This window comes from Megalobrama amblycephala, linkage group LG16, assembly GCF_018812025.1.
Source record: "Megalobrama amblycephala isolate DHTTF-2021 linkage group LG16, ASM1881202v1, whole genome shotgun sequence".
Taxonomy (NCBI): domain Eukaryota; kingdom Metazoa; phylum Chordata; class Actinopteri; order Cypriniformes; family Xenocyprididae; genus Megalobrama; species Megalobrama amblycephala.
In genome coordinates this window covers 34,740,342-34,767,664 of record NC_063059.1, presented here as the reverse complement: position 1 = coordinate 34,767,664, position 27,323 = coordinate 34,740,342, and the positions used below count along the sequence as shown (strand labels likewise).

At 37.9% G+C, this 27,323-nt stretch overlaps 1 protein-coding gene across 5 annotated transcripts in view; it reads left to right on the top strand.

Moving 5' to 3' along the window:
• The window catches only part of npas1 (neuronal PAS domain protein 1), an 86,088-nt gene extending 59,683 nt beyond the window's left edge, over positions 1-26,405 (top strand). For all 5 annotated transcript variants that reach the window (XM_048161301.1, XM_048161299.1, XM_048161300.1 and 2 more), the window contains 9 exons: positions 5,856-5,923; positions 8,811-8,900; positions 18,327-18,501; positions 19,372-19,484; positions 20,676-20,872; positions 21,431-21,537; positions 22,142-22,289; positions 24,743-24,855; positions 24,947-26,405. In XM_048161301.1, coding sequence (XP_048017258.1) covers positions 5,856-5,923; positions 8,811-8,900; positions 18,327-18,501; positions 19,372-19,484; positions 20,676-20,872; positions 21,431-21,537; positions 22,142-22,289; positions 24,743-24,855; positions 24,947-25,911 — 1,976 coding nt within the window. In that variant the 3' untranslated portion in view covers positions 25,912-26,405. The remainder of the gene's footprint in view (positions 1-5,855; positions 5,924-8,810; positions 8,901-18,326; positions 18,502-19,371; positions 19,485-20,675; positions 20,873-21,430; positions 21,538-22,141; positions 22,290-24,742; positions 24,856-24,946) is intronic.
• Positions 26,406-27,323: the final 918 nt, after the last annotated feature.

The following is a 27,323-nucleotide window of genomic DNA, read 5'->3' as shown; positions in this document are numbered from 1 at the left end:
CGGCGAACTTGAGTGCGAACTTGTGAACTTGCAACACAGGTTAACAAGACTTCGCAATGAGGTGGTGAGTGTGTGAGTCTTAAATAGTCCAGATAATGAGCTTCAGCTGTATGTAGCAATTGGTGATTGGTGTGGAATGTGTGCATGTGACTAGCAGGGAGGATTATGGGAATTGGAGTCCAGGAACTGACAGGAATTGTGACATATACCATTGCAACAACTACAGGACGGATGCTGGAGGATCTCATCAGACTAACACAAAACCGAATCCTTTTTGAATCCTTTGAATTCACCAAGACTCAAATACGAGCTGATGGGACATAACCACAATAAAATAATATTATAATATATTTTAAATAAAATTTAATTAGTTTTGTTCTTAAAATACGATCGGAAAAATAAACTTAATCAATATATACTTTGAAAATAAGTCTTATTATATTACACGATTTTGTTTTTCAATTCAGTCACACCAGCAAAGATAGGATTGTGGTCTTGCTTTACAGTAAAAATATCTAAGCGTCATTAAAACAAGATTCATTTATTTATTTACTTAAAATTTACTTGTTTTAAAATGAATAAATAATTACATTTTATTTTAAAATATATATTTTAAATACATTTAGGGAGGTTTATTATTAAAAGAAGAAAAAATATCTTTGTATGTTCTTTTTGATATGTTATCTTTCTATTTTGCTTATCACGTAAACGTGTCATGTTCTAAAGCTGTTTGAATGTTTTTAATGTGAAACAAGACAAAAATGTTGATGCAAAAGCTTTTTATAATTCAATAACGTGGTTCTGAGTTTTGCATTGGCAGGCGCCGATCACATTTTCTTCAGATATTGTAAAAATGCAGCTATTATTGTAACTGTGAAGATGAAATATTATCAGTGTAGATCAGTGCTGCGATGTTCATACAGTTTGGGAATTTTAAGGAAGTTCTGAATTGCACACATTTCCTTTTGTCCAGGTGTCGCTCTCTCTGTGACACAGTCTTGTTTTTGACTTTCACACTGTCTTTCTCTTTCTCCTTTCACTTGTTTCTCTTACTCTCCCTCCTACCAGTGTCTGTCTCTCTCTCCTATTTTCAAGCATTTAAAGCACTGAGGGCTTTTAAGGGACGTTAATTGCACTCAAATTATGTTCGACCGTGCAAGGAGAGAGGTAACAGCTTCGAAAGAGAGGAGAGCGAGAGAGAGAGGGATGGCAGAGTGAAAGGATAATTGCAGCGGAGAGGGACATTGCGACTGGAGCCGCTTTCTCTGCCTCTTTTCGTCTGTCTGAGAGTCATTCCTCCCGTCTCATCCGTGAGGTTAGAGGTGGGGGGAGCGCAGGCCGCTTTACATCCACCGCCCTGTAAACAAGTTGCTAGGCGATCGGCCTACGATTCCCATCAGCCAACTGGACTGAGCAAACGAACATGGAATGAAAGGCCAACCTTGCAGTTTCCATAGTAACCTTCGAACTTCGTTAAAAGGTTGTCAGCTTGAAGGAGGGGGAGAAGGAAAAGAGAAAGAGGAAAGAAATGAAAGAGTCAAAGTCAGCTGAGTGTGGAGGAGAAGAAAGTGAAATGACTTTAGTTATTTCATTCTTTATTGTGCTTCAACATCCTAAAGACCCTTAAATCTGACCCATGAGTCAAGCTGGATTGAACATGAACCTGTTATTGCGCAGAGGTTTCTCGTTCATTACTCTCAGTTAGGAGAACATCTCATTCTTTAACTTGCTCTCAAATGTTTCTTTAAAATTTCCGTAAGGAAAATAAAAATAGACCTAAATGAGATGATAGCTGCTGACACAATACAATAAATAGAAGAAAATTTTTATCAAGTAAAATGATTTATTCACTTTATGTTTTAATAAATAAGATTAAACTTCATAAAATCCAGCATACATACCGTATACACACACATATATAATTGTAATTATGTATATAATTGTAATATTTAAATCTTGTAATAGCACACCTTGTGTGTATATATATTACTAATTATAATTAAAATTTTATATATATATATATATATATATATATATATATATATATATTAAATCTTGAAATTCATCATTGTGTGTGTATATGTATATATATATATATATATATATATATATATATATATATATATATAATAATAAATGTTTAAAAATATATAATATATAAATGTAATAATATATACAGACATATATTACGTAAATACAAACTTTTGTTACATGCAATCAATCACAATTGATTTGACAGCACTAAGATATATTTATATATATATATATATATATATATATATATATATATATATATATATATATATATATACAATTTATAATATATAAATATTAAATCTTGAAATTCATCATATAGATTAATTGCATCCAACATAACAGTTTGTGTTTACATAATATATGTGTGTATATATTATATTATTATATATGTGTGTCTCTGTGTGTGTCTCTGTGTGTGTGTGTGTATATATATATATATATATATATATATATACACACTCACACCATATATGTATAAATATATCATTTATATGATATGTTATATATGTGTAATAATAATATTAATATTATTATATGTGTAATAATATATACACGTAACTTTTTATTACATGCGATTAATCGATTTGACAGCACTAATATATATATATATATATATATATATATATATATATATACATGAAGTATCTAATACTAACATCAAATAGATCCTCTGTACCCCCAGGCTGAGAAACAACACCATCATTCTCACCCTCTGCCCTATTGGGCCCGATTCGACTTCGCATTAGCCTGTGCTGTTGTGGCTGACTTTGGGAAATGAGGGCCGACCATTGTCCATCCATCAGGCAGTATGGCTCCTGTCAGCCCTGCCCTATAGCTGGACTGCATCACTCACAGATCCTGTGGGAAGACCCTCAGTGTTTGGATGAGGGGGGTTGCTAAACTATTCAATCGTCAACACGCATGTGACCCCCAAAGACGAACAAGCAGTGCTCTGTGTACCCACAAGTACTGAGCGGTGATCCCGCTTTCTGCGCCAGACCCCCTTTTCAGGCCTCTGAATGGGACAGACTCATTGATATTCCTGTGAGGGGACCCCATTCTTAAAGTGCCACTGAGTTTTGGGGTGTGTAGTTTGGGTGCAGAGACTCATCTATGTGTACTTGTGTGTTATTGTCAGTGTGTTCTAACGTTAAAGGAATAGTTCACCAAAAAATAAATAAACACAACTCTGTCATAATTTACTCACATTTATGTCACTCAATACACTTTTATTTTTCTTCAGTGGAGCTCAAAAGGAGCTATTTTGTGAAATGTTCTCGCTGCTCTTTTTCCATGTGAATATGAACGGAGACTAGGTATTCCTAAAAAAAAAAAAAAAAAAAAGCACCATACAAAGTATCATAAAAGTGGACCATTTGTCTGCACACAAACGCAGTATCCGCTCATTTAAACTGGACATTTTTTAAAACTTCTGGAGATTTTGGCTTGTGACATCGGAACCGGAACCAGAACCGGTAATAACCTTTTTTCCAGGCTTCTGATTGGCCAACATGGCTTTACGGTTAGGGTTATATTACCACCTGTTGGTTTGACATGCTCTTGACAGCTCTTCATAGGGTGTTTTTGCGTTTTCATGTGGATATTGCATATTAAGGAGTTACAAAAGAGGGAAAGATTATCATATGAATAATAATGACAAAGTCATATAGCTTTGGATAACCGTGTGAAAAAGAAGTGTGCTTAATTGTATTGAATGTGCACTTGTAGTGTACTTCAAGTAATATATATATATATTTTTTTTTAAATGTACTTGCAGAAAACTATATTAATGAAATTAAAGGCCACTTAAGTGTACTTAAAGAGAGTACACTTTCATGACTGTTTCTTCACACTTACTTTTTAAAAAGTGCACTTTATAATAATGTCATTACATTTTAAATTATTAAAATAATTTAAAGTACATTTTAAATAATTGTTTTAATAATATTTTGTCATGTTTTAAAGAAGCACACCTATTTTGATGTGTTGACTAAAATACTAAAGCACAAGTACTTAAGTAGGTAAAAAAGCCTTAAAAGTTGAGCTAATTGCATTTAATATAAATATAAACTATAATACACTGTCATTTAATTTGCACTTAACATGCAATTAATTTTTCACACTTAAGTGTATCCTTTTAGTATATTATTTCAGTAGTAAGTACTCTTGGGGTTGGCATGAGGGTGAATAAATGGCAGAATTTTCATTTGTAGGTGTACTGTACCTTTAATATCTGTATCTGTTCACATGTCTCGCTAAAGACATTTCCTGAAGGTGTGTATTTTGTCAGGTGAACACTTGTATTGTGGCAGGAGTACCACGGGAGAAAGGTTTATAGAAGTGAGCTAACAGTCTGTCTTCCGTTTAGTAGCAACTCAGACAAACGCTGTCATCCTCTCTCAAAACACTTATTGATTGCCACAAGCATCCCAGCCGCACACACACACGCACACACACACACACACACGCACGTACGTCCTGCTGTGAGTGCAGGGAATTTCAACTGGCTTCCACAGCGGAAGATCAGAGCGAGGCATGTTTGAAATGCACCACGAATGTCATTTGTGTGATTTGTAAATTTGTTTGTTTTGTGATGACAGACGGCCCAGGATGCAGTTGTGTGCTGAGAATGAATTAGCATGTCTCTGTCGGTGTTATCAGCCCAATAAACCGCAGCGGCTCTGACGTCGGTTGTCTTTGATAGTCTCTCTGAAATACCAGTAAAGAACTGGGAGGGTGTATTAACAGCTGCTTAATGCTATTATCAGCTGTTTCCTCCTGTAGTCACATAATAGTGTGACTGTCAAGATGTGTCTGTGTTTGAGAATATTATAATTGTTCTGCTTAAAGAGGTTCTGTTCTTTATGCTTATATTTTTAAGAATATCATCACAGTAATACTAATTTTAATTTAAAAAGTTACATTTTAGACTGATTGAAGTAATTTAGTAATCTCTTTAGGTTGTTGTGGGTTTATTTCCATTAATAGAAGTGTATTATTTTGTAGTTAATTTTACATTAATCCGTGTTTTAGAAATGACAGACTATTGGCTTTAAACAGCTTCTTAAACACTATGGGCCCTATTTTAATGAGTGCATGGTCTGAAGCACATGGCGCAAGTGCACTTAGGGCATGTCCGAATCCTCTTTTGCTAGTTAAATGATTGAAAAAGGGGTCGGTGCGCCAGGCACATGGTCCAAAAGGGTTGTACCTAGTCTCTTAATGAGTAATGGGTGTGTTTCGGGCGTAACGTGCAATAAACCAAGCAGAGTTTCATCTCCCATTCCCTTTAAAAGCCAGCTTTGCTTGCTCCATGGCGGATTCGCTATTTACATGGCGGAATTTGCAAGTGGAAAGAATGAACACTTCTCCAGAGAGGAATCCTTTTATTTTTTAATATTTAAAAATGTTTGTGTGCTGCTGCACATCCCTGTGAGTAGTGTAACAACAAAGTGTACGTGCATTGTGTGCACCCGCCTATAGGCGCATATTACCAATGCGCTCTTTAAATAACAACAAAAAAATACTGTGCCATTGACTTTAGACCAGGTTTTTGTTGGTCAATGGCGCAGTTGTTTTCAGTTGCCTCAAAATAGCAACACGCCAACAATGCACCTGAACACACCTCGTTTTTCAGACCAGCACGACCATGGGCGAACAGATGGCCATGACTGCATTTGTTATTTAAACAATGTGGCGCTGGACGTGAAAATGATAACTGCGTCGGGCTGAAACTAGCAAAAAACACTTGTGCCGGGTGTATGATAGGGCCCTGTATTTGCTTTCTTGACAGTTTTTTTGTACTTGTTTTTTTGCAGTGCGAAGAACAAGTCATTCGTTGGTCACTGACATATTTGAACAGCACCTGGGAGCTCATCTGCTGCAGGTAAATATGACTCATTTAAATAAAATCAATATGTAAATATGACTTTCATTTATGTGTGTTTACAGATATCAATGTTAGTCATGTTATGTAGTCATGTGATGTGCATCTTTTTATGAGACTGTTACACTTAAATTATTTTAGTTTTTCTCCAGATGATTTGAAATTTTTGTTCTTTTTACACACTACCATTCTTTTATTGTTGTTGATGTTTTCTTTTAAAGAAAGTAATACTTTTTTTCAGCAAAAATGCATTAAATTGATCAGAAGTAATTTATGCATTTTTAAATGTCTTGTTGTGTCCAAACTTTTTGGGGACTCTTTTGTAAATATGTTTTGTTGTTTTAGATGATGAGCTATATGCCATTAGTACTGGAATTTGGCTGTCTGACTTAAAAAGATTAATTTGTAAGAGAAAAAAAAAAGGTTACCTTGTTCACTAACCTAAAATGTTCAAAGAGGGCGACGCTGATAGAAATCAAATTAACACTTCTGAAAATCCTTATGATTCTTTGTCTCGTCCTCTGTCAGTAATAACTAGATAATTGCGCTTTATTTCCACCATTCCCATCATTGCGGTCCACTCTCATTTGCATATTGAACTCGTCACTTGCATAAATTAGCGCTGCAACAACATCAGTCATTCTCAACTAAAGTGCCCACTCTGCTTCACTCGTGCCTGTGTGTTATTACAATTAATGTAATTCTTTAAATTAGTCCTTTAATAGGGTGACTGTATGCTTTTTATCTGCCAACTGCCGTTCTGGTGTACCAGAGTTTATTTTGAAGTCGGGGGAAGCTGTTGTGGTTTCTGTCTAAATCAATTTGATTCTTCCCTCATGTTGTTTTCGCTTTGAAGTCGTTGCTTATGTCTACAGCTTGATTCCATAAAAAATCTTGAGATTTGTTCAGCAGTATTGATTTTGTTGGTTCAGGGTTGATTTGTTGCTTAGTTTTAGTTTAGGTCTGAAGTGTTACACCACTGAAGTGTTAAACACCATCTCTCATATTTCTGCATGGCTGTACTAGATAAAACAGCATTCACAACCCATTTTACCTCCGGAAGGTGAAATTTCTATTTGAAAGAGGATAATTAATAAGGAATTGATTTTATCCTTTAGGCATTACATCATGAAAAGTGGTCTCTATTCGGTTGTTAAGTCCGGGTCTCATACCACAAGAAAACAACAAATGGTGCTAATATACACGCACGATGTGGTGTAAAACTACCAAAAAACTATAATCATTACTTTTATCTCCATACCAAAATCCCAGATGGCCAGACAGTGATTCACCTTATAAATCGTTAATATATGAATGTCTGTGACGCTGTGAACACTGAGACTGTTGTGCAGTATTTTAAATGTTTAACATTTTAAAATGTTAAATGTTTAATATGAATAAATAGCGCCCATAAACGGCTGTCAAGATGGCATTCTCAAGGGAAACGAGCCGAGGCTTGGACCCAGAAACTGCGTTCCTTACGTCATGACTTAACAAGCGGATACGAAAAAATAATAAAATGAAATGAAAATAAGTGGGTCTGATGACATCAACTGAAAAAGAAAGTCATTTCAATCGATATTGACATTAAACATCAGATATATTCTGACTGGATGTTATTGTGTCGTGTTGTGCAAAACTTTTACTTTTAGGTAGAACAGACAATCCTTGTGAAATGAAGCGCGTTTAATTGTACTGCATGTGCACTTGAAGTGTACTTCCAATCTTAAAAGTAGATTTTTTTGAAAATCTATGCATACATAAAATACAATATTAATAAAAGGCCACTTAAGTGAACTTAAAGAGAGTACACTTTCACGACTGTGTTTCATAACACACTTAAGTAGAGTTTTAAAAGTGCACTTTGTAATAATGTCAAATTAAGTTTTAAAGGGGACCTATTATGCCCCTTTTCACAAGTCATAAGTCTCTGGTGACCCCAGAATGTGTCACTTTTCAAATTTGCTCCTATTTGGGTGTGAGCAAAAACACGCCGTTTTTGTGTGGAAAATGCAAATGAGCTGCTGCTCCCTGCCCTCTTTCCAGAAGAGGGCGGAGCTTTAACAGCTTGCGCTTCGGTTGCTCAACAACAACAAAGCTGGAGAATCTCACGCAGCCAAAATGAGGATTGTCAGTAACGGTGTTCAGCCTTACATTGTTCAAACCGGAGTCGACACTGATGGAGAGACTCAGGAAGAAGTTACAACTTTTAGAATGAAACTGGACGTTTCTGAATGGTTAGTGGATAAATTTATGTAGTTGCTGTGGAGTTGATTCAACTTCGACTAGCATGTGGCGTCATGTTAATCTTTCATGCAAATTCAGCATTGAATTGACCCTCATTTGTGAAGGAGTCCGGCGTTAAATGACGGCATGTCAACAACACTCTACTACAACAACTCTTCCTCTCCTCTAAAACAGCCCAACATGGCCTCACCCCCTTTGTTGTGTGTTCCCCGGGGTCAGGAATTATGTACATTTTGGGGTTTGTGATGTCACCCAGGAAGAAGCTTGTTATAGTCCCTACCAGCCGTTTGTTGTAGTCCTTAAAAAGCGGTTTCTGTAAAAGAAAATATCTCCCTTAGCATTGAACTTTGAGTGTCGTAACTTTGCAGATGTTGTTTATGATCAAACAGCAACATTACACACTAACTAAAATTAAAATTTAATAATCTTTTGCCATGCTTTAAAGAAGTACACTTATTGTGTTGAATAACATACTAAAGCACATGTAAAGTATTTTATTATAATTTTAACTGTAGTGTATTATTAGATATTACGTTTTAACTGGTCAGTATGTGTGTCTCAGAAAAACAAATGTGTGTGAGATTTGGGCTTAAACCGTACAGCTTTAGTTTCAGCTACAATTCTGTTTTTCTCTTTGCAGTCTCTGGATGGATTCGTGTTCGTGGTCAGTCAAGAAGGCAGATTTCTTTATATCTCAGAGACTGTGTCCATCTACCTTGGCCTTTCACAGGTAAGACGAAAACACTTACACATTGTAGCATACTTCATGCTTGGGTTGTTAATTTAATGTGTTAATTTAGTGCAACTAACTAATTATTTTAGTGTTTTGGTTGCTCCTATGTCTCTGTGGTGTTTTTAATATACTTTTAAGACAAATCATGTGCAAATTCATCAGTCAACACCATTGCTGAGTATTTTCTACTTAAAACTGCAGTGAACCAAAGATGGTCTCAAAAACATTGTTTCCTACCATCACAAACATGTGACCAATCCTGTCAATGTGCAGGCGGGGCTTTAACACAGTGAGCACAAGAACACCTTTAAGAAAGGAAAAATCGGGTACATATAGCAATATAGCGGGTGAATTATGTATATGATGAACTATATTTCTATGATGTTCAAAGCGTTTTTAAGGATGCTGAGTTTTAGAAGGCAGCTGTCTGACTCTGAGATGGTGAACGGGAACATGGTTTGTGTAACATTAGCAACACATTATTAGCTGATTGATAACATAGTCAAGCCAAAGGCTAATCATATTAATTACCAATATGTGTCCAACGTTGTAGAGACCATTACCATTCTGATATGTCGACTTGTAGACGACCCTGTATAATTCGCTCTTTTTCTTCTGAATCAGATTCTGGTTCAAATATATATGGGTAAATTAAACCAATATTTCCACTTGCCATTGTGTAGTGTTTAGTTGAGTGAGTGGATCAGGTAGTCCGAGCTGGTGTGATTGAGTGGAGGCGGGGACTAATTTGCATATTCATGGTTCCTCATATCCAAAATGAAGCAAGGGTGTAGAGTTACATTCAAGGTATTATAGAAATTATGTTCACAGGAAAGAACGTTTAAATATGTCATTTTGATTATCAAAGGTGAGTTCTAAGGGATAACATTTTTGACTGCAGGGGGACTTTAGAAATTGATATACACAATACATTTTAATATTGTTTTTTTTTTTTTTTTTAAATAGATGAAGCGCTTTTTGTGTGAAAGATCAATATGTGTCTAACTTGGACAAATATTGAAATATGCCATTATTGTGATTGATTGATTGATTAATTAATTGATGCATCTTGTAATTATTTCGATTTTAATCTGGATTGACATTCCTAATTTATACTATAAAACACCAGCGATATGCTTTCATCTGTGTTCATCTATGATTGCGGTTTTTTTGCGTATTGTGAATTTCCCTGTGTCCCTGTGCTCATTTCTCCAGCTCTCTTCCTCTCTTGAGCCTCTCGCCTCTCCAGGTGCTTTCTCTCTGTTGATTGCCTGTGGCCTCTTGTACAGGGAATGTTAAGTCCTGCCATTTCACCCAGATGCATAAATAATAACAGTAATTACTCGCACAGCAATCAAAGCGTCGCTCCAGCGAGCCGGGGTCTGTCTCGGGAACAAATCGATAGACATCTTAAAAGCCACATTGATTGTGTGGCAAAAAAGAATACACACACACACACACACACACACAAACACACTCTTGGATGGGTCTGAGGGGGATGGGAGGACAGATAGTGAGTTTAGGAGGGAAAATAGATGTGAATGAGTACGGCTGGTTGAGAAAACAAGTGAAATTGTTAGTGGTCAACGCTTTATGGGCGTCTTGCTGTTTCATTATTGACAAGTTCTGATTCCTGAATACATGCACGAGCAGGAGGCATATTCAGAAGAAGTTTTATTTTGTCTGGTTTTCCAGAAACAAATGATTCTTTCTATTTGACAGGCTACAACAGAAAAGCTCTGTAGGCACAGCAGACTCAATGCTTACAAGGAACTACCTTCTAAACAGTGGTGGTGTGGTGGTGTTTTAAAATGAGGAGGGTTTTTTTATTTCACTTTTTTTATACATCAATCAAATGTAAATTTATGTCCCTGTTACACTTAATTTTCCTGGTTAAATAAACATTATAAAGAGAGAACAAAAAGACTGATTTCCCCAAGCTGATTGGGTACTAAAACCCCCTACAGTCATCATTTTTTCAGGCGATTTTAAGTTTGATTTTGACGTGACATAACGCAGTGATATCTACAGTAAAATAAGTTGTTTACTTACTTTTTAAATTAGTCTTCCCATTAACGCTATCATTGCCTTAATTTAGGCCGATTTGAGAACGTGCACGAAATCAGGAGGCAGGATTCATTCTCATTTACCCCTCACCAAACCCAGTTCACAATTTAGGGGTTCTGTTTAAAGTCAATAGGCTCAGGAGAGGCAAGCCTCCTGCTGTAACTTTACCTGCGGGTGTCCCTGTTGGACAGTGTTACTTTATAAAAACGAGTGACTTACACTTTTTAATGTCACATTTTGTAATATTTGCATTGGTTTATTTTTGTAATATTCATTATTTTCTCATCCAGTTTTTTTGAGAAGACACTGCTGAGGAAGTTTGCCCCTCTGAGGAAATGCCCCTCCTTCTAAAGCAAAATCTTTGGCAAAATTTCACGGGCACAAAAATGTCTATTGTCTATTATCAATAGTGTAGCGATGTATGAAGCACAGCTCACACAGTAGTCACTTTTAAACCAAGCAGTTTTCTGTTAGTCAACACGCCGAATTCACTTGGCCAACTTCTGCGAAATCTGCGTGGGGAAAACTTTCATCCTTATGTGAAATTTCAGATTGCATGGATTCCTACTGAAACAACTATTGAACAGTGGTAAATGTAAGTGGACCTTTAAGAAGCATCCAAACTGAAAATTGCATCACTTATTTGGAACAGTTCACAGAAACTCCCTTTTATTGAAAGTGGCTTGGGGTGTTCCCCCTAAGTTAAAATCACGTTCCGGTTTGGGGCAAAGTACCGGCAACATGTGAGAAGTGCCAGGTCTTGACATTAACTTTTTTGCTCACCAGCCACTGTGGCTAGCAAAAAATAACTCTTTTTAGTACTGAGAGGCTGCTTTATGTGCACACACTTTGAGTGTGAGCACAAAATCTGTGGGAATGAGTAAAATTCACCCACGCCGAAATTCAAGCCCTGTAACACCAACAATATTCATCCGGAGCAAATGAAACAAGTGAGTGAGGGGAGGCGGGTTTTCATTTTAAAACAGCTCAAACATGCATTTTAGTCTGGGACTAGCTTAAGACTTGTCTGTGAAACTGGAAGATAATCAATTTTACTAACTTTCATTTTGTATACAAAATGTAAAAAGCATTTAAGACTAATATCAAAAGGTGTTTAGAATCACAAGAAACATCATATCAGTCAGGTGTGCTTTTACATATCTTGAAAAAGGCGGTTGCTAACAAGTGGTTAAATGGGACTACAGACAGTACTGGGGATATCAAACAGGGCATTTTTTCTTTTTAATAAAGTGACTGAAAGAGTTGTCGGACATTGAGTGGTGGTGATGTTGAAGTCGAGCAACTGTGGTGTAGTCTGTTTATAGTTTAAAGGGTTAGTTCACCCAAAAATCTAAATTCTGTCATTTATTACTTACCCTCATGCCGTTCCACACCCGTAAGACCTGTGTTAATCTTCAGAACACAAATTAAAATATTTTAATTGAAATCCGATGGCTCCGTGAGGCCTGCATAGGGAGCAATGGACACTTCCTCTCTCAAGATCCATAAAGGTACTATAAACATATTTAAATCGGTTCATGTGAGTACAGTGGTTCAATATTAATATTATAAAGCGACGAGAATATTTTTGGAGTGCAAAAAAACAAAATAACGACTTATTTAGTGATGGCCGATTTCAAAACACTGCTTCATGAAGCATCGGAGCATAATGAATCAGTGTATCGAATCATAATTCAGATCGCGTGTCAAACTGCCAAGGGCTGAAATCACGTGACTTTGGCGCTCCGAACCGCTGATTCGACACGCTGATTCATTATGCTCCGAAGCTTCCTGAAGCAGTGTTTTGAAATCTGCCATCACTAAATAAGTCGTTATTTTGTTTTGTTTTTTGGCGCTCCAAAAATATTCTCGTCTCTTTATAATATTAATATTGAACCACTGTACTCACATGAACCGATTTAAATATGTTTTTAGTACCTTTATGGATCTTGAGAGAGGAAGCTTAGCCTCCATTGCTCCCTCTGGAGGCCTCATGGAGCCATCGGATTTCAACTAAAATATCTTAATTTGTGTTCTGAAGATGAACGAAGGTCTTACGGGTGTGGAACGGCATGAGGGTAAGTAATAAATGACAGAATTTTCATTTTTGGGTGAACTAACCCTTTAAGCTTAGCTTTTTATTTCTGGCAGTTGTTTTTAGGCTTCAAAGTTCATAAAAGTTGCAAAAATCTTGATGGACAAAATGTGTCAGTATTATAAACTTTTGTTGATCACAGACGTTATTTTTTGCGATAATCCAAAAGTCCATAGAAAAATCTATTGGGTTTTTGTTGAGGGAACCAGTGTGATGCCAACTTCCGAGTTATCCTACAAAAACATGGCATCACTGCAGCACTGTATTGTTGCCTGGTAGAGTTTACATGGCCACAGTCCTTCACTCCAGCCTCTGTCTGGGTCTCTGAGGTCAACACCGGAGGAAATACATTAACTGTAAGCACAAGACCCCACTTGTTACCTTGTGTCATAGGTCATGACACGCCATCGTAGATAGAGCCATCCATTCTGGTTAATCCTTGTGACCTCTCAAAAGACAGTAGGGTTCCTTAGGCGGATTACGCAGGGTTAGGAACCTTGAAAGAGGATGATACACCTGCTTCTAGGCTGCTTGGCCTACAGAAGCCAAAGCTCCGGGCCTAGATGGAGGTCTAGGAGCTTAGCCTCTCGTCTCCTCTCCAAGGCCAAAGCCACACCATCTGGGAAATGTGGAGGGGCGTATGGGGTGGGAAATTGATCCTAGGCTGATTAGTATGCAGACCCATCACCTTGCCTCCTCCCCATCTCTTCCTCTGCCTCCTCCTCGTCCTCTTCTCTTGCTCCTCTCCCATCAGTCAGAAGCAGACTGAGAGAGAGTGTTGTGGACAACTGCCCGGACGCCTCATACATATTAAATCCTAGCTATTATTTATATCATGTCTTTCTCTTGCTCTCTCCCGCACCCTCTCTCTCCCTCTCTTCTTAACCCTCTTCTTAACACTTACCAACAACCTTTTCTCACTTCTTCTATTTCTCATTCCTCTTTCAACATCTCTCTGGTTCTTTGCAGAGCCTTTCTATTGATGTCTGATTTTCAAACGATTCATTCTTTTGGGTTCTTGTTATGGCTGTTGGGATGTTAATTTTATACAGGTAATTAATGATAAAATATAAGGATATAAAATAAGAATATTTCAATATAAATTAAAGCTGCAGTTTGCCTCTCTATCATCAGGGCCGGATCTAGACCCTTTTGTCTGTCATCTCGACCCCCCTAAAACTATAATCACCTATCTGAATGTTTAGCCAGTGCTGTTTACTCAAGAAAGTTTATCATTTTCACCTGTTTTTAAGTCTTGTCAGTTTAAACATTCAAGTGATTTTAAGCCATTCAAGCGCAAGACGCTGTGAAAGAGAACTCAATGCAGTACTTGCACACTTTGATAGATCATTTGTGCACGTATGAGCAAATACACACAAAATTATGTCAAAATGCCGGTCTTGACGAGTATCCACGTAAACACAGGATGTTTTGTTTTATACATTTTTGCAATATTACTTGAAACTGTATTTACTAACTGATAAAAGACTATTTATTAAGTGCACTGAAAGGAATAATATTAATATACATCATCTGTGCATGAGGTAGGGCCTTAAAAACATCAGCCAATAGCGTAAACGATTGGCTCTCTGGCTTGTCAATCACTGCCATTACGTTCCTTGTGAAAGACGTGCACGGATTGGCCCTCTGGCTTGTCAATCACTGCCATGATGTTCCTTGTGCGAGACCTGCACGGCTGCGCGCTCCAGTAACTTTCCACACTCCACAGGCGCTGCATGCAATGTTTTTGTCAGGAGACAGGAGTAACAACTGCAGATTATGAGTTACCTGCGGTGAGTCCGACATAATGAATCCACTAAGACAACACAGCGAATGCCGGTGGTAAACACTCGTGTTCCAATACTTGTGCACGAGTTTTGGGTGGCGTTCCTTTGCGCTCATTTCAAAAACTCAGTAACAGTCTTTGGTTTCTCAGTTGACGAAAAGATCCTCTTTAGCACCTTTAAGTGAACATAAACAGTTAAGAAAATATTGTATGTGTGACAATATAATGGATCCGTGCATTAGGTTAATTGAACAACACAAAAAAATGGATATAAAGGTAGACAGATTCAATAGAAAGATTGGTATCATTAGATAAATTACACAATTTTTGTATTGACTTGGTACCAATTTAAGTACTGGTAGGCTACCTTTGACTTACTATATAGTAATATAGTGGTGCCGATTTAAAAAGGCACCATTTATTGGCAATGGTCTCTTGCATAAATATGTCTATTTCATAAAATGTCTATTTCATAAATATGTTTATTTGCATTACCGTTCACTTGCACTACTGTCATTGTGGCTTATTTGCACTACCGTTTCTGACTACCATCTCTCATATGTCATATATATGCCATATATGCCATTTTATATCTGCATTTTTATCTTCTTTAACTTTATTAATATCATAAATATGTTTATTTGCACTACCATTAAGCACAAGCGCCATATACTGTCAGGGAGTGAATTTGCACGTTCACTCTGCACATCGCCAGTGAAAATCGCTTGGGTATGAACACAAAAAACATCTCGAAAAACGCTGGCGATAAGAGCGTGTGATATTCGTCCCGGTGTGTACAGGCCTTTACCTGTTCAGCAGAAAAAAAGCCATCTCTGCATCAGTCTTCAATCCCTTCAGATCAAAGCTGAAGTTTTTCTGTGTTGCACCATGAGCACTACTGTGTCAAGATGAACACAGTTAAACTTGAAAGTGTCTTAAGACACATGCATTCTATTCCATTTCACTGCGTCTAGCTGATTTTGAATGCAAAAACGCGTCCAGTGAATGGCCCCTGACACCATACTACAGGCCGCCACACATACTGAAAGCAACAGCACAGAAAAAGTAAGGAGCAGTTCACACAGGACATGTTCTTGTTTTCAAAAACAGCAAGATGGAGAGCAACAAAATGGAAAAGAATGCAGGTGTCTTGAGATTTTTAAAGTTTCACTGTTTTGACTTGACATAGCCTCTTAAAAACGCAATGAAATGGATACCATGGGCCATTTTAAATAAAAATTAAAGTTAAAAGAAAAAAAAAGAAAAAGAAATATTTAAAGGAATATTGCATGTTAAATTAAAGAGAATTTCAGGACCAATTTGTCAGTGTTGACTCGGTTAATCAATGAACCATTTTTTTTTTTAAACTAATTGTCTAAATGAACAAATTCATTGCAGTAAATCAGAATTTCCAATGCTATTCCAGTCCCAACCTATAGCCTTTCTCGCATGCTTTTTCCATAGTTACATTTCTTACAAACCCAGTGTCCTCCAGTGGATCCTTTTAATTGAGATTTCCCAAAAGCTCCTTCATGCACCTTTGGGTGTCTACTTGCTTCCAAACATCTGAGATCCCATCACCGCCACTCCAACAAGCTAAACAACCCTCTCCAAGGCATTGAGGATCAGATTAAGTTCTCTGAGCCAGACCACCTGTCTGCTGGATTTACCTCCACCTTTACCTCTCAATTAGTCGACACAGGCTTAAAACCCCAGACTCTTCTCAATTCATCCCTCAACTGATCCCCAATTACACAGCCCTGCTTTTCATCCACCGTCTCCTTTCTGCTCTTCCCTCTGTTTGCATGCAACCTGCCTTGCACACACACATTAGTGTCCTTGACGGCCAGCGGAAAATCCTTTAAAATCCCTCCGTAAATGGATCTAATCCCATAATAAATGGCTGTGTCCCACAGACAAGGGTGTGAGGGAGAAACCGGCCTTTTATCAAGATACTGTTGAATGAAATCTGACCCACACAGATTACTTTTTTATAGATCCAGGAATTGCAGAATTGCAAATTACACCATTTCTTCACCCTTACTAGTTAAGTAAAGGTGTTAAGGGAATATTTAAAAAAAAACTGTTATCGTGTACTCGTCTTGTCAGCCAAAACTTGTGTGCCTTTTTTTTTTGTGCAACACAAAAGAATATGTTTTGCAGAATGTCCAGGTTGCTCTTTTTTCATAAAAAGGTCAATTAAAAATAACATCCATGTGATCATTCCTGTCTTTTAAAGCCATAAAAATAAAATAAATGTGCAAAATGATTAAATACATTTTTTTTAAGAAATTAATATAATTTGAAATAGGTTTTTTTTTCTAATTTTGTCACTTGTCAAATCTTCTTCATGTTTCCGATTTAAAAACAAAACTGAATATTCTACCTGCTGCATTTTATAAAATGTAACTCAAAAAGAAAAGAAAAGAAAAGAAAAGAAACTCAAAATGGGTGAGCTTTATAAAACTTAACACACCAACCATGTATAGACTTAATATTCTAGAAATTAAATGAAATGATTCAAATCCATTTTCCTTCTTCCATGGAAGACAAAAGCAAGCTGCTTGTTACCATGCATACCATGCAAGTCGAAAGTGGACCAAGATGGGCAAGATCAAAAGCAAATAAAAATAAAGATATTTCTTAGTTTTTCCGTCAAAGAATTAGGATTCCTACTTTCTTGGAAAACCTGGATATATGACGTAGTCTAATTTTAAAAGTGTGATTTCTACACCTGTAGGAGAAGGAGTCATGTGAATAAAATCTTAAAAATCCATGGGCATTTTTTTATAATGATTTGCATTTTTCAAGTAAAGCACTGGTTAAAAAGAGTTGGAAGCTTAAAATGAAAAATTCTTCTATAAATGAACTTGACAGAAACTAGGAATGCTGGGCCCCTGAATATTGTAGTGAACAATGGGGGGCCTTGGAGTCAAAAAGATCTTGACCATCTTGGTCCCCTTTCCACTTTTGTTTCTATGGTAAAAACATGCTTTTGTGTTCTATGGGAGGAGGAAAATGGATTTGAATGACATGAGGGTGAGTAAATGGTGACAGAACTTTTTGTCTAAACTAAATTTGTAGGTTTTTCTCTTGTTCATTTGTATAACATTAAGTCTATACATGGTTGCCATGTTAAGTTTTATGAAGCTCGCCTGTTTTGAGTTTCTTATACGTTTTGTAAAATGCAGCAGGTAGAATATTCAGTCTAGGTCATGGTACACCATAATTAATGTTTTATGTGTAGCATTGCTTTTATCTTTCTCAGATGTTTGCTTCCCCAGCGTAAGGGTTTAGGAATATGTGTGCGCTTGCGTACACTTGAGCATTACAAATGTAGGAATAGCAATCTTTTTTCAGGGTCTCTCATTGGTTGTTAGCCAATATGTTGTGATCTATGTCATGTTTCTTAAATTAATGTTACTCTGTATTGATCTGTGTGCATGTGTATGTATGCGTGTATCTGTCTGCTCAGGTCGAGTTGACTGGCAGTAGTGTGTTCGATTACATCCACCCTGCGGATCATGTCGAAATGGCAGAGCGTCTTGGCATTAGGCCACACCTCCGGGCGGAGGCAGGCTGTCAAACGTCCCACGAGAGTGCTTCAAGCTCCGCCTCCGCATCCTCTCTGGCTGGCACCCCTGAACCAGGTAACATGCCTTCAGAGGTCTAGCTTTATTTAACTCTTATTTTTCCAATACTTATGGAGTCTCTAAAAATATACTGTAACTTTCAGGACTCAAACCATATAATGAAACTGCACAGCAGTAACCTTTTGTCATCAATAAGATACAGTACATAACCACCCACATACACTATTTGGTGTTGGCACACCAAATCCCATCAGATCTTGTGCTGATCCTAGGTAGAACACCAGCCGCTCAGCAGGAAAGTGCTGTTTCTCATTGTCAAGAGGGTATTTGCATAGGAGGCTTAAAGCCCAGCAGCCAAAAACGCTTCTAAGGATCAGAGAGAGGATGGAAAATGATCATGAAAAACAAAAATATTACAGCTTTTGGTGCAATAAAACCTTGACAAACATTATAAGTGGACCACGGTAAAGACCTTTCCTGCATATTTGTCCACATTGGTTGTTCTGAGCTTGAAAAAAACATAACTATTCATACGATTTGACTGAATCATATGAAAACAAAAAATGCAATTGTGGTAACACTTTAGATTTAGGGAACACATTCACTATTAACTAGTTGCTTCTTAGCTTGCATATTACTAGAATATTGGCTGTTTATTAGTACTTATAAAGAACATATTAATGCCTTATTCTGTGTGACCATATTCTACATCCCATAATCCTACCCAATACCTAAACAACCACCACAACATCCAACTTTTTTACTATCAATAAGCAATAATTAGGAGTTTTTTGAGGAAAAACTCCTAGTTAATAGTGAATGTGTTCCCTAATCTAAAGTGTTACTTTTTATGTTCATATCAGATCTGTGGACAGTGAAATATTGTTCTAAGGTGGATATCTTTGTGTTGTGTGTTTTCCCCCGTAGCACCATCCAGCCCCTGTTCTCCTGTCAGAGAGTTGTCAGAACGTGGCTTCTTCATCCGGATGAAATCCACCCTCACCAAGCGTGGCCTCCACGTTAAATCCTCGGGCTATAAAGTGAGTCCTTCACGTTGGACATGTTGTCTTAAAGGGATAGTTGAAAATTCTGTCATCATTTACTCACCTTCAAGTTGCTCCAAAGCTGTGAGTTTCTTTCTTCTGTCGAACACAAAAGATGATATTTTGAAGAATGTTGGTAACCAGACACTTGAAGGACACCATTGAGTATTTTTTCTATACTATGGAAGCCCATAACTGTTTGGTTAGACATATTCTTCAAAATATCTTCTTTTGTGTTCAGCAGATGAAAGAAATTCATGCAGGTTTTAAACAATTTGAGTAAATGATGACTTCCCTTTAAGATCTCAGTGTAATTAAACATCTTAATTTGAATAAAGACTGTTGATGCTTCTGTTCTGAATGACGCACACATTCGCATCCCATCAAATTGACTGAATTTTTTTACAAAGAGCCATTCTAATATCCTTTCCATTGCGCTGTGAAACTGGAAAAACCGGACAACCAATAAGATTTGCGCTTTTGGTCACATGCCCAGAGCTGCTGCTGTTACATAAAACTATGACTTGGTTGCTGCTCATGAACATTGAATATTTTGCTAAGCAAAAGTAAATAGCAGAGGAAGAATCTGCAACGGCTGTCTTGTCTCTGTACTCTTGTACCCTATTTTCCAGAAATGGTCGAGTCAAAATTGCATTGTAGAAAGAAAAAAAAAGTACAGACAAGTCACAGCGGTGTTTAAGTCATTTTTATTATTACGGCCATATAAAATACTGGTAAATAAAACAAAATGTTTACAAACATTATAAGATTTTAGTTCCCCCTCACCCCACAAATAATACTTTATATCTAATGGTATGCAGAACATGAATAAAAAATATAAGTATAAAATCCATTATAAACAACCTATGTTATAAACACCAAGCCTAAACGAATTTAAATCGAAATTGAATTACCACACAAACTGTTAAAAATTAATGTGAGGAGAGATTATAACTGAAGCCCATAAGTTGCAGCATGTTTTAGATAAAAAAAAAAAAATGCTATATATATTCTGTAAAATATGCTATTTGTTGTGGTTTGATAAACAGCATAGTGAATACAAAAATCTGAACAGTTGTTTGAAAACATATAAATAACGTTTGACTAGAATATCAGCATTTAATAATTTTTATGAATGATTGAATGATTTCATAAACTGAACTGCTCATTTAATTCCGGTGAATTCAGGTGATTCATGTGACAGGTCGGATTCGGTGTCGGCCAGCCCTGGTGCCAGGCTCCTCCCGCCCCTTGCATCGGCCAATGGGATTGGTCGCTCTAGCCCACACGCTTCCGCCCTCCACGCTCAATGAGGTGCGCATGGAAAGTAACATGTTTGTCTTCCGTGTCAACATGGACCTGCAGATCACCTACTGTGAGAACAGGTAACCTCCCAGCATGCCTTTCAGTCTCATTTACATTGGCTGAATCCCAAATGGCACACTTCTATGCACTTTCTATGCGTGCACATGTCCGTTAAGTCCACGAGACCGTAGGGTGTCCCATTCATCATTATAGGTTCAGAAGGGTGCTCGCGAATGCCCCCTTTGTGGCCACTATGCACCCTCGATGCGCACTTCAGCTGAGCCCACAAGTTTGTAAATAATAATGTTTTCCATATGTGTTATTGCATTAACACTATGTCCCAAGCCTGTGGAATAGAATTACATTACATGGCCTAAAGTATATTTGAGACATTGGATCAAATTTACGTGTACTCAAAAACAAGACTTTTTCGGTGTTAATGAAACAAACCTATATTTAATAAAGTAAACATTTAATAAAACTGCCATAATAAATGGCAGTCAGCATTGTAGGCGCTTATTGGGTCATGGAATGTCTGGGAAGTGACGTACTGTATTCTGGTGATTGTCTGCGTTGGTCAGTGTCTGTTGGTGCAGTGTGAACTGGCCTTTATATGTGTCCTTGTGTGGGTTTTGTAGGATTTCGGAGTATATGGACCTGAGCCCAGCTGAGGTAGTTGGACAAACCTGTTACCACTTTATCCATGCAGAAGACCTGGACACCGTCAGGCAGAGCCATGATGACTGTAAGCCTGTCAGGATTTGTGCTCTTGTTTTTTCACCTTTCAATCCTTCAAATATTTATATTTTACGTATTTCATGTCATGAACTTGATCACGCTTTTGGGTTTTAACTTGTCATAATGGCCAACAAACTGTTAGACTTTACCTATCACCCAAAAATTCTGTCATCATTTACTCACCTTCAAGTTGTTCCAAACCTGTATGAGTTTCTTTCTTCTGTTGAACACAAAAGGAGATATTTTGAAGAATGTTGGTAACCAGATAGTTGACAGTAGCCATTGACTTCCATAATAGGAAAAAACATTGAATGGAAGTCAGTGGCTATTGTCAGATGTCTGGTTACCAATATTCTTCAAAATATCTTCTTTTGCGTTCAACAGAAGAAAGAAACTCTTACAGATTTGGAACAACATTTTCAGTTTTGAGTGAAGTATCCCTTTAAGAGCCTGAAGCTGCTGTTTACATTTTGACAACAGCGCCCCCTAGCCAAATAAACAAATTGTGTAACTCACATCCAGGTTTAAGAAATGTATCTTATTTTGCCATCTCATGTGGTGTTTGGATTTTCAAACCTAATATTTAATCTGACTCCTTTGCACACTCTTAGTGCTGCGGAAAGGGCAGGTTGTGACGGGGTATTATCGGTGGCTGCAGAGGAGAGGAGGGTATCTGTGGATTCAGTCCTGTGCCACCGTGTCCATTAACCACAAAGCGCCCCATGAGCGTAACGTCATCTGGGTCAACTATGTGCTCAGGTCAGCTTCCTAGTGACCTTATGTGTTTGTGTTTTTGAGTGTTGTGCTACAGTATAAAAAAATATGTTAATGTGATGAGTTTCCACAGTGGCCCTTGTAAACGCTGTTCCTCTCCATCTGTCTACAGTAATCTTCATCACACACACATACACACACACACATGTTCAAAGAAGTCAGACAAAAACAAGAAAAAAATTGGCTGAATTTCAGTGATAATTGGACTGGTGATATATAATTACACCAAATGGATGTCAAAATTTTCTGGCTGAATGGTGTTTTAGTTAATTAGCTTTGTAATTACGATAGCTAATTAACTTCTATAGCACCCTGCTGGAGCCATGTTCATGTTCAGAAGGGCTTTTCTAGTATGTGTGTGTTTGTGTGTGTGTGTTTGGAAGTGGGTACCTCTCTTTACCACACTGTTATTCTCTGTGAGGAGGAAACTCTATAGCTATGTTACAAAATCTTCCTAACCATCATGAAACCTGTGACTGATTTGGAACTTTTGTACATAGTGAGCAAAGGTCATTTATTTGCATTAAACAAAGTTCTCATGCACAGCACATGAGACTTGGTTATGTTTACATTTGATCCAAATAGAGTTTTCCATTAGCATATGTTGCTAAGATAACAATTATATAAGTATAAAATACATAACACACACATTTTGGGTCAAATACAACTAATTTATTGATATGTTTCAGCACTTCTCTTGATTTGTCTGCCATCTTGGATTATTTTTTTCACTGAGCTTGTTGCAAAACATTCTCAGATTCTCTTGTAAAATGTCAAAATCAATGTTGTATTTATAGAGCACAATTAAACAACAGTTGAAAGGAAGGAAGACAAATGCTGGACCATACATAAACTACAAGATGAGATTAAAAAAAAAACAACAACATATAAACACACTATGCAACAGTGTGACACATGAGATGCTGTCTTAGAATTTGCCAAACACGTGATTTTAAAGTTGCGATGAAACAAGTAGCGTCAGATCTTTTTTCTGTATTATGACAAATAATCTGAATTAAAGAGGTCATCGAAAAAATGTAGCCTACAGATTGCAACTGATTGTAAGAAAGTGGGGTTTAAGCAGACTAAAGGCGCTTTTCCACTGTGTGGTATGACTTGGCTGGGCTTGCTTTACTTTGGCTCAGTTTGCTTTTCTACTGGAGTTTAGTACCACTTCAAAGATGGTGAAATTATAGAATGATCGCTATAGTTGCGTCACCACTTCATCTACTGACCACGATACAGCCATTTATTTTTTCAAGTTGTGTGCAACAGTCGTTTTAAAAAGTTGTGCGAAAAAATTATACTGCGGTGGCTGTTGCTGACTGTTTAAATCTAGCAGTGTCTCTTGTTCCAAATCCAGTGATCTGCAGTGTTTACACAGCACATTTTAGTATTGGTACGGTGGTACTAAAAAATACCAGGTACTAGGTACTGTACACAGTGGAAAACCCCCCAAAAGTGAGCCATACCGAGCCGTACCATGCAATGGAAAAGTGCCAAAAATATTGGAAGTCCAGCTTTGTTTTGGAAGTCCAGCGTGTCTATGATGCCTTAAAGTGCTTCAAATCTTTTGAACAGGCACTATATGAGGTAGGGCTGAACGATTATGCCAAAAATCATAATTGTCGATTATTCCCTTGAAATTTTAATTGCGATTATTAATTACAATTATCACAATTTACATTGAAAGATGTTTTGAAAAGCTTTATACCATTGTTTGAAGCAACTGCATGCCATATTTTTATATAAAAATAAAACAAGCTGAAAACACTCTTCCTGATTTTTGTTTATTGCTTTTCTATAGCATTAAGCCTCAAATGTCAACTGTACATTGGTTTGGTTTCTTCTTTAAATGAAAAAAAAATAATAAACATATTGGCCATTTTCCTGGTTGCATTCGCACCGCCAGTAGGAACTCTGAAGTGACATAAGCTGCACAGTGCTTGCATTCACTTTCTTCATTAGTTTACGATCTGTTTAACAGTCTTATATAGAATATGTTCTTATATAGAACTGTTATTATATAGCAATGTTATGCACAGAAAGTAGACAGTATATGAAAAAGTATTAGCTTTTGCCGTGTGGTTGATGCCCCATGTCACTAGCTGAGCAGAAATACATAATCATGTTTCTCTTGGTCTGCTCAAAGTTGCGTTGGATTTTCTCCTCAGCATAAAGGTTGAGAGGTCCATCTATCACTGTCCATCTATTACGGAATCGTTGCATCCATAATCATAATCCCGGTTAGAAATTCGATTAATTGTGCAGCCTGAATATGAGGTACCAGTATAGTGTAACCTCCTGTTGTGTGATTCAGCCATACTAAATGATTGGAGAACACTGTTAACCTGTGGCGCAGGGTTTAGCATTTAAACTATCAAATGTGTAATGCTCCCTAAGGTAAACTGCTTGCACTCTTTTATCTGTATTTTCAGTCGACCAGAGCTGCCAGACATGCCTCTGGACTTATTACAACTTCCAGAAAGCCTGAGGGCAGAGCGGCTTCAAGCAAGCTCCTCCCCACGTGATACCTCTCCAAAGGCACAAGGTATGCACTAAGCCCCACACACAATTATCCATCCATACACTGGTAATGAGTTACTCAACAGCCCGAATCAGCAGAGTTATCTTTTCTCCAGGCTCCACGGCGACACAGCCATTGAAAGGCAGGTCTGAGAAAGACCACAAAGGGAAGGAACCCTTTTCGCACACTGCTGCCAGCCAATCAGAGAGCACCAGGAAGAGATCGCACCAGTCTGACGCTGAAAGTGGTCCTCCCGAGGCGAGGAGGCGGATTGAGGTGTTCCGTCAGAGAGATGACAGCCCATGTACCTCTTCGGACCAAGCCAGCGACAGCGAGGTGGAAGAGGATGATGAGAGAGAGAGCGAGTGGGACCACAACCCCACCAGTAAACGGGTGAAGAGTGAAGAGGGGGCACTGAAACTAGGCAATGGGGCCAATGGAGCAGGTAAGATCCACAACGGCCGCGCTGTGATCCAGCATCTTAAGAGCGTGGTGACCAGCTCCGGGTCGAATATTAAGACTGAACAAGAAGTGATAGGAACTGTAGGTGTAGGTTCTGGGAGGCGTTGGAGCCAACCTCAGCCCAGCAGTGTAGGAACCAATGGCAGCAGTCCACCTTCCCAACCTCCAAACTCCACCCCGACAGAAGCTCCACCCAAGGGTCTGTTCAACCCACCATCCCCAACTCTGTCTCCACCCATCTCAGCCTCGTCCCTGCCCAGAGATGACCGGTCCATCCACGGAGGGCGTGCTCCAGACTTCGAGCTACTGCAGAGACTGACTGCGAGTGGGGCCGCAGGACGTGTGCTCTTTCACCCCCTGGCTCTTGGCCCACAGGGGCCTCAGAGTCTTTACGCTCCCAGCACCATTCGCTACGCCCCACCTGAAATGCCTACAGCTCACTCTGATGGGCACCGTTCAGACCACCTGGCCAAAACCCCCGCTTTCTTTCCCCACCTGCAAAGGATTGCATCTCTGCCTCCTTTTAGTGGCTTTTCTCCAGCCGAACCCACCTTTCCTCCAACTCTGCCCTTCTGTATGAACGGACTGAGGGGGGCGGCAGGGACAGATGAAGATTGAGGGAGAAAGACAAAAAAATGTAAAGGAGAGGTGGAAGAGATTGTAAAGGACAGGGCACAACATTGAGAGAGGAACTTGAGGTTTGTTAAACAGTCTTCCCAGAATCCTCTCCAGACTTTTCTCTGTTAATTTGTTAGTGTGTCTTCCTCTCTCTGGACAAGCAGTCAAAGCCATACTGAACATATGAAGGACTTCATGCAACTTACACAGAGGGGCCAACGGTGAGGTCTGAACAATTGGGAATATACAGGGCCGTCATTGGGTAGAAGGCTCTTTGGTGATTTTGGTCCTGCTTGGCCCCCAGGAGATGGGCTCACCTATTTCAAGTCTCAATGAATTTAAGAAACCACACAGGAATATGCAAGTATGGACAAAAGCAGCATGGTGGAAGTTGCCAAATAAGACATTCCTAAGGAAACGATACATAAGAAAGCACAGTACACAGGTCCCTGACTGACAGAGGGATCATACTGAAAATAAAGATTAGAACTTTTGAACAGTGTAGAATTTTCATTTTTGTAAAAAAAAACAATTGTCTTTAAACATCTAAAAAGAATCACTTGAAAAATGATTAATTCAAGGTCATAGCCATATATAGACAACACTGAGTTGAGAGACTTCATACGTGCAAAGGCCCCAAAAGATTTTTTTTTTCCCCCCACAAGTCATGAGCAAATATCATGGACTAATCTTCCTATAAGAAATTTTGGGGGTTTGGGGGTTTGGGGGTTTGGGGGTGGTGGGCGGGGTGGGTATGGTTAAGTGTGTCTGTTTGTCACGTATCATGTCCAAGCACTTATAGTATATTGTTGCATACACGTAGCACTTCATCCATGGCCAGACATTCTAGTTCTCTTACTGTATAAAACCACAGGAATTACGTTTACAGCAGAAATGTGGTGAAGATTGTGGAAACCCAACTGTGGATAACATTCCTTGTTATTTTTTATTTTAAAAATAAAATGCTCATTGAAAGAATATTAAACACCGTTAAACCCAAGTCACATTTCACTCAAAAATCCGAAATAAATAAATAAATTATATTTTGCTTTGCCATATGGGATTATTTTAATGTGAATTCTCTCTAAATTCCCCCCAAAACAGTGATTTCTTTTACTGTAATATTACAGTAATGATAATCTAATGAAAATCACCAAATGTAAATAATGGGAATTACAAAAAAAAAAAAAAAAATCTAGTAAAACACCCATTTGCATCACACATAAAAAATTTTTTGAGGAACTGTGCCCAATTTTCATTAAATATGCCGCAAGGAACATGTTCCTAAAAATAAGCTTTGTAATACAAGCTTCATAAAATATGCTCATTTTCTTCATGCAAAATATAATTTAAGTTTTTGTCTTTTGATTTTGGGGTTAAATGTGGCCTGGACATTGAAGGATTCACTCCTC